Source organism: Lissotriton helveticus, chromosome 9, assembly GCF_964261635.1.
Source record: "Lissotriton helveticus chromosome 9, aLisHel1.1, whole genome shotgun sequence".
NCBI classification, from domain to species: domain Eukaryota; kingdom Metazoa; phylum Chordata; class Amphibia; order Caudata; family Salamandridae; genus Lissotriton; species Lissotriton helveticus.
The window spans coordinates 598,782,298-598,791,193 of NC_136070.1; the positions used below are offsets into that span (position 1 = coordinate 598,782,298).

The window sequence follows — 8,896 nt, forward strand, 5'->3', positions numbered from 1 at the left end:
GGTAAAGGAAGTCATTACCAGGAGGATTGTCAGTCCTTTGTAGAATTAAAGGAAATAGGTATTACCATGATATCCCAGAAACAAGACCTACAGGAGGCTAAGAAATGGAAAATTAGTCTATGAAATTAGGGCATCTTTATACCACAAACTGGCCCACAACATTTGTTGTTTCTAGGCCCCTTCAGCTCAAAGATTTATAATATATTTGCGGGGGTTCAATAAGCCACAGAATTCTTCTGAGAAGGCTGAAGACTAAAACTCAAAGCCTCCATTCCTTGACTCGACCCCAATTTATCAATATTGTATAAGGACAAACTAGCTGATAAGCAAAGCATTCTAGTAATTCAGTTTTAATGTGCCCATACTTCCTAGTGTATGATCAAGTTCTGGTATTGTCCACAAGTTACTTTGTGTGCATTTTAGGCAAAATTTACTCTCATGGTCTGTGATGTTGCTGCTTACCCCATAGGGATAAAATGTCCCTGTTTTTGATGGAAATAAGTCTGAGTTATATCTCTTTAAAGAAAATAGGTTTTACTTGTTGTGAATACTTTCTGATTTGGAATCAATCGGTTAACTTGTGTCTAATTTTCCGGGTGCCATAGGTCATGATTAAGGACATATTTCTCACTAAAATTTAGAAACATTAAAGGATACTGAATCAACAGAACTGTTAACAAAATGTTGTTAACTAACGGAAACATGTATTCACAGTAAACACTAATTTACAAATAGCATTTTATGTATGTGTACTCTGACACACAAGTTTGCTAACACGAACAATTGAATATATATATGTCAAATACCTACAATACATTTCTGACTATTTGTTCACTTTTGTAATTTTTGAAAGCAGGATATTTGGGCCCCAATTCTAATCTAATTAAGGCTTTAAGGTACCGGATAATGAGGAGGTCGGGAGTAAACAAAAAAAGAGCTCTCAAGATGCATTATGATACAACTTTAAATTAGAATGTTTTGTTCTGTGTTAGGGTGCAAATGTTACAATGCAACGATCTATGGTGCTATCCTATCAAGAGAACATGTATTTTAACACTTATCTTCGCATTAGAGCATCTGCATTTTGTTTAGTACAGGCAGCCAAAGAACATGCCTGTGAAACTACCACAGTGGAGGGCCAAAACAATGTTTCAGGAGTATAAATCAGAACATGATTATATTGAGTAATGACAAGAACTTCTTGTAATCTCTGGGAACTCTTAAATAAAGAATTTTAAAAAACGGAGCAACCAAATATCCTCAAAAGCCTGGGTAAGTTGTATGGAGATGCAAAGACACTGGTTTATTTAGGCCAAATATTGTTGGAAATGTTTAGGAAATTATTAATATGATTGCCATGCCATAAAGGGACCTGTCAAAGGACATAATTCCAAAATGAGTATATCAAAAGAAAATGTTCTATTAAAAAGGGAGGCAAAAAATTGGTATGCATTACATATATTATGATGACTCATATACTACAGTCACACAGGGTGCTAGGAAAACCAAACATAGGTGAATCGGCGCAGTACTCAAGAGTGCAAACATGCGGTTTGTGTGACGGAAAAGTGGAAGACCAGATACAACCAGTTAAGGAAATGGATGCAAAATCTCATATGTTCAATGGGGCATGGAGCTCTCGAATGAATGAGTTCTAGTAATTGGATGCAGTCCAAAGTGGACATATTTGTCAACATTTTGACATATGTACTCAACTACGCAAGTGCATGGTTGTTTCTGAATACTGGACTCTGATCACAGGATTACACTTGACCCCAAGGTGCGACACATAATGTATACATTTATGAAGAAATATGAGATTAGGAAAATAAGTCCACTCCTGCCACGACATACCTCCAGTTTCATTGACTCTTCAAGTACATGCTAATTTTTTAATATTGAACTGTGACTCTGAACTATGCTTGCCCACAATTGCAGGACAATAAGAACACGCATTTGGGAAAAGGGGCACAATTAGGAAATAGTTTTTAGAAGACATACAGGTTCTAATTAATGACTCTATATAGCAAAACATTGTTCAGTTACTTACAGACTAAATATTTGATTTTTGTAACCACTTTAAAGTATATAAAAAATACACTGATTTAATTAGCTACTAGTATACATTACTCTCAACAGTTTCTTTGATCAATACATTTACAGTTGAAAAGCAGAAATGGAATCAAATGTGAATTATGCACGAGACTTCTTTACTATGAATAACGGGGGTAGATCACTTTTTTTCATTGGAATATGCGCTCCCCCGATGAAGGGTTGCTCCAAAATGCACTGGGAATCACATTTTTAAGCTTTTTTTTCTAAAACTGTATTTTACAAAGAACCAATGTAGATAAATGCTTTGCAAAAAATAAGATGGGACAAAAGTGTGTATTGTTCATAAGATTATTGAGAATTGTTTAAGAAACTTTTGCTCAAACATAGCATGTAAATTGTGTGGGGGACATGCAGACTTGGATTGAATTAGTGATACAGGAATCATATAGCCTCGGTCTGAAGAGACTTTATTTCACCAGCATGCTAATAATAGTTTAACTGAAGTGATACATTTAAGGGTGGGTATCAAGGAAGTCAAACAATTTGTAATAGTCCTTAAAAGTATCCATCAGTTTTGATGTAAGTCAACCCGAATGAACCACTGTCTTTGTATTTCCATCTTGAATTATAGGGCAGAGAGCAATGAATAAAAACCTGCAACTCCCACTCAAAATACAAAAAACAATGTATTTGGGTGCGACCACCTTAGAGGTTGTAACTGACTGTGGATTTCTTTTTGACAAACAGGGGATAATTTTTGCAGAATATATCTTGTCACTATAGCCAAGGTGAAATTATATACCACACAAACGTTCCTAAACATAACATACAGCGTCACTTGCAGGCAATGAAAAGCTGTCAGTGTTGAAGTTAGAACACATTTTCTTGCTTACAGATGGTGACTGCATTGTGCTACTCTCAAGTATAGGTAACAATTTACAGAGAAGACCCTGGTGTAAGAAACTAAAGTATTTCGGTCTCGAATTGTTTAATGCTGAAACAACAAAAATTGTACTCTTGTTTAAGAATAAAATCAGAAATCTCCAAAATCCACAAAGTTGAAAGCTACAAGATTATCATGAATTGCTTTTTAATATTTATGGTGTTTTTAAAAAGATGACTTCCAAAATCGGTATAACACTGCCTTCATAATAAACCTTTTACAATACTGGAAAGTAGACTAACCATCAGACTATTTATTTGGTGCAAAAATAAGCGATCTGTTATAAATGCATTTAGACTGAGAAAAGCTATCGAACTATCAATTTTAAGTAGACATCAGGTTTAAAAGATCGGAGAGTCAGAGTCTTAAATAATGGAGGAGTCATCTTTACAAAGTTAAGACGTAAGCCCTTGTTCACGTCAGGATTTATTGAAATGTGAATAAATAGTAAACGCAATCACCTAGCGGCATGTACATTTCTCCTAAATAAACTCACAATTTGACAAGATGAGGCCAGTTTTTCTAGAAAGACCAATACCCTTTTTTGGAAGAAATCAAACAAGCCGAGCCCATTCTGCAGAATTTTGTAGTGCATTCTATAATTCACTAATGAGAGATCCAGATGAATAAGAAAAGCAGAAAAACCATTGTTCTGGAATATCTGAATGTCATCCTAGAAATTAAGTCGGCATTCACTTATGTGTAGGACAGAAGGCAACCTTTCTGCTAGACTCCTAGTGACTCTGCAATTGCTCTACCTCTATCTTTGCAATTTAGAAATGCGATTAAATTCCTCATCAAAGTCATTTTTTACACAGTTTCTAATGATGAGTGAAATAATTACACTGTTTGGAGCAACAAAAGCTACTGCAAGTCTTTATGAATGGACAGGTTAATCAATTAAGCGAAGTGCAAACTTTAAAAAAAACAACTAATCATACTTCAATAGGAAAAATACTAGAATTTATATTTAGAACTTCTTTCCCAATATTATCTGAAACAGTGGCAGTCTACAAAAATACTTATGTAAGTTCTGGAAAATTAGTTCTGGTAGAGAAATATCCTATTGTAAACTTAAGGAACTGTTTTATAAGTAGCCAGGATCAAAATCAGCAAGACGCAAAGTCCAAGAGAAGGTTAAATAAGAGACATGGTCAATAACAGGAGTAGAAAGAGCAAGTATAAATGCATCACTTGAAAAATATGTCTTGGCTCAGTATTTAATCAGAAACAAGAAGGTCCACCTAATTTTACTTTGCCAGAAAATGTGTTTTATTCCCCCCCTCCTTAGGATAATTTCTTTGCAGTGGTAGACTTTCTACAGGAGAGCTACCACCCACGAGGTTTTTCAGCATCCAAAAAGGAAAAAACCAGTGGAAAAAAGGAGAAATTCAACAATATCTTGGATTTAGGTAGCAGTGCAGTATATTAATGTTTTCTCACTTCAACAATTTAAAAAATTACTTTTTCATATTTGGTGTCAGTGCAGTTAAGCTGTAGCTGTACTTATGGCTTTAAATGAGCATCCAGCCTACAATCTACTCCAATTTTGTGTTTGCAGTTTGGAACTGAAAGTTGGCAATACGGGTTATAAAGGCTGATGCTTAAGACATGTTTCCCTTTCCGTAATAATAACAGAAAATATATAATGCTCTAGCCTGCAACAGTTGATATGCTTAGAAATCTAATAAGGGGGCGAGAGCATTATCAACTGGTAAAAAGCCTTGTCCTTTTCATTCCAGTTTGACAACTTTGTTGTGCTGTTCTGAAAGAGCTATGTATGCATAAGCATTTGGGAAAAAACTGAGGTTCTGTGAAACATGGACAAATTATTGTTGTACTTCCTATTATATAACACGTGTTTGGTGTCTGCAATCAGAGAACAGTAACTCCAAGCCCCTTCAAAAATATGAAAAGCATTTGAAAATTTGGAATACTTGAAAAATTATGGCATAAATGCTTGTTGCTTTTGGCAAACTTAATTTTGTGATGTGGTTTTCCGGGGATGGGACAGTGCTTAGCTGTAAATATCCAATTTATGCAGAGCTGTGGAAAACTTGTAGAAAAAGTATTTTTCAAATCGAAAACATTCTAAATAAGATATGAAACTGCATGTACAAATATTCCACACTGAGATGTTCAACAGAAATCCATCCGAGTTGTGGATACATTTCCAGCATAACAACGTAAAAGCAGAATATACTAATACATATGCAGTGTATAAATAGTTTACACCATGACAAAACAGATGCAGCAAGAGCAATGAAAAAACTATTTTCATACAATTTTCCACAATAAAATAACAAGGAATTGTACAACAAAACTGGCATACTCCAGTCTTCAGTAAGGAAGCAGCATATAATATCCGAAATCTTTACTCCACTTTTACCTGGGGCAACATTTGACAAAATGAAAATACAAAATTATACAAGTAAAGCAAACACTGTATCAAAGCCCTCCAAAAATGCTACATCTGCAGAAAGCAATTTGATTGTTCTTAGCATGATACAATCCAAGCTTTCTAACACTTGAGAAGTGTTGCAGTGGGGCATGTCTTCTCTTTGCACCAATCAAGTTGTGGAAAAAAACGCACTGATGACATTTGAATAACGCGCCCAGCTAAAATGTCCAATACAAGAGTACTGTCAAAAGACATTCCATGCTTCTTGAAGTTGCATGATTTTAGCAGAGAAGTTGTACCTTGCCCATCTATCCCAAACTCAACATACAATCTAATCTGTCTTTTCAAGCCAGACCACCTACAAAAAGCACACGATCAAAACAGAAATTTGAAAGTGTTTTTCCAGTCAAGTTACTGATAAATAAATAAAAGTACGCAATAAACAATAACGTTATTTTGCTCCTTAATGCACACCTGTTACAGACACAGGTATATGTTTAATCTGCCAGAATCTTGATTGAATAAAATTACATACAAAGTAAAACTGAAAACTACTTAAAATCATACTATGCAATGTGCGAAAATATTGAACTTTAGCTGTGTAGTTCCTACATTTTCTCTTTGATTTAGCAGGAAATTTAAAATACTTTATTCCACTCGGCAAATGTGAAAATGTATTAACTTATACGCAAATCTTTCTTCACCCATACAAAAGTGCCTAAAAAAGGCACTGAGTGTCTTTTCACAGTGTTATTTTTTTATGTCAGTGATTGGCTTTTCATTTACTTTTGGCAATTTAGTTTTAATATATATATTTTTTGCATCTTAATACCGCTGTCACTTTTAGAAGATAATGGCACAGTACAAGTCTTCAAGTCTAATACCCAGTGTTAAACTCCAATCTCAGTTCTTCCTAGTATATCCTTCATTTGCTGCTTACAGTCAACTATCATTACTTGTTGGTGTTACTAGCATTCTTGATACCCTGTTAAAATGGCTGAGGGGCAACCAAGAGTGCTTTTGATCTGAACTCAAGTAAATTTAATTTGTCTTCTAGGTACCGGCTGCAAGTGGTTCTGGTCAAAGGCTGGTATCTACAGTTTCAGATTTTGGCACTGTTGGTTCGGAGACAGTATCTGGATAACCCTCTCGGCAGAAGAGCACTGCTGGGTTCTTGCATGCCCACATTGCAATATCTCCTCCATTGGCAGGACTGGAAGAGGACATTCTGCTGTCATCTCCATGACGATTGACATAACGATCTCGGAGCCTGTCAGCTCGACCCCTGGCCTCTCGGCTTTGGCTCTGTGTGGATAGGTAAGCAGCAATATTCCTAGTCCTATAGCCTTCCTCTCTGTTGCGCCCCAACAACACAGATATATTGGGATTCCTGATGGCGTAGATAAGTGGGTTGATGGCACCATTGGCCCATGCCATCCAGATGGCCACAGTGTCCATAAGCGGAGTGAAGGGGTGACCACCTGCTGCAGCCACGATACCCATAATACAGTAGGGGCCCCAGCAGCAGATGATGAAGACTATCATGACCAGCACGGTGGTGGCCGTACGCATCTCGCTGTAGAAGCGTAGAAGGTGTGCATATGTTGTGACAGGCCGCACCCGGATCTCGGACAGCCTCACGGTTTTACAAATGTTGTAGTGGCAGAAACACATGAGGGCAAAGGGCAAAAGGTAGCAGAGGCCAATGAGTGCTAGGCTGTAGGATGCGCCCACGCGGGAAGAAGTCGAATGGAACACGTACATGCAATGGTAGAAGCCCTTCTTGTGAACCACAATGGGTCGCCGCCGTCCTGGCAGGGCAACTAGGTACCAGGGAAAGGAGAAGGCCAGGGCAATCAACCAGACAGCGGCTAGAAGCTGAGCCGCACGCCTGCGCCCCATCTTTTCCTGTGGCTGGCGTACGATGGCATAGTAGCGGTCAAAGGAGATGAGGGTCATTGTGAGCGTGGATACTATGCCAAAGCAGGAGTTGAAGAAGCCATTGGCGAAGCAAAAGCGGTCCCCAAAAGGCCACGTGCCATCGCGGCTAAAGAGCATGACGAAGGCAACAGGCAGGCAGAGCAGGGCGGTGAGGCAGTCGGACAGGGACAGGGAGAGGATGAAGGCGTTGGTGACGGTGCGCAGTTGCCGGTGCTTGGCAATCACCAGGATCACGGCGCAGTTCCCCAGGCTGGAGAGCAGGAAGATGAGCAGCAGCACCAGCGCCTGGGCGGCCACGGCCAGCCCGTGCAGCAGCGCGCCCGCCCCCGCCAGCCTGCCGGGTACGGTGGCGCTCCGGTTCCCGGCCCCCGCGGCCCCGGTGGGGGGACCCGCCGTCAGCGCCGCCGTCAGGTTGGTGAGCAGAGACAGGGGCGGGGCCGGCTCCATGGGCGGGCGCGGGCATCCCTCAGAGTTGTGCGGGCGACCCCGGGGGTGGACGGAGGCGGCGCCGGTCGGTGAGGAGAGTGCGGCCGCCGCCGACACCCTTCGGACCCTTCGCAGCTGTTCCGTTGCTGGCGTTCCGGGGGACTGACGGAGCCGCTTGGTGACGTGAACATCTGTCTCCAAGGCAACCGATTCGGGGCCACGTTGTTACGCACTCCGCGCGGACAGCGACGGTGCACGCGCAGCCCATCAGCCGTGACAACAACATTGAGACGGGGGGAAGGAGGGACAGTATTCTGCAGAGTAAGGGTGTCTGTAACGCTACCAGGTATATTTTGTGTTAATAGTCTTTTCACGTAACTCATTTACAGTTCTTGTGTGTTTGAGTTAGGTGAAAAGACCGTTCTTGTGGAATGTCAAAAGGGGTCCCAAAACTCAGAAAGTGGGGGGTTGAGAGAGGCGACGAAAGGGAAATAGAAAAGTTAATGTACTCACTAGCCCAGACTGCCTGTTTGCAACTGAAAATAAAACATGTTCTAGCTTTCCCAACAAGAATTTTCAATTCTAGTAAGGACACAGCTGCGAGGATTAGTCTTATCTTTCTATATTGCCAAAACCAGAACAGCCAATCAAAACATTTATAAACAAAAACTACAAATCCCACGAGTGACAAAACACACCTCTTTTAACTCTTCCTCCCCAGCCCACCTATCATAACTCCTCCATGTCTCCAAAATCGAGAACCACCATCTTGCTGCCACTCTCTTTGCAAGTCCAGCAGGGGCGGCTCCTCCATGTGGGTGGAGGAGCATCGCCCCACTTGTTTTCTCGCAGTGCGAGAAGCAGTAACATAAAATGGTGTACCATTTTATGTTACTGCTTCTCGCACTGCGAGAAAGCAGAAGGGTTTAGTTGGGGGCGGGCGGGTGGGCGGTCCTGCAAGAGGACGGGGGAGGAGTGGCTAGCCCAGTGTTGCGGGCCCCGACTTTTTTGTCGGCCCTCTGGGTAAGACCAAACCAGTCATGCGCACTCTGCCATTTTCACCATGTAGGCTGCATGCAACCTGCATAGGGAAAACGTCCTCCCATTGACGTCTGTGCAGTCGGCGTGCC

The 8,896-nt window shown here is 40.6% G+C and overlaps 1 protein-coding gene across 1 annotated transcript; it reads right to left on the bottom strand.

Annotated features, from left to right (window-relative positions):
- Positions 1-905: 905 nt before the first annotated feature.
- GPR135 (G protein-coupled receptor 135) lies at positions 906-7,923 on the bottom strand. Its single transcript, XM_078660611.1, has one exon. The coding sequence runs from the start codon at positions 7,785-7,787 to the stop codon at positions 6,480-6,482; it is 1,308 nt and encodes a 435-aa protein (XP_078516737.1). The 5' UTR covers positions 7,788-7,923; the 3' UTR covers positions 906-6,479.
- Positions 7,924-8,896: the final 973 nt, after the last annotated feature.

Coding starts and splice junctions, on each gene's coding strand:
- GPR135 (XM_078660611.1), bottom strand. CDS start 7,787: ATGGAGCCGGCCCCGCCCCTGTCTCTGCTCACCAACCTGACGGCGGCG.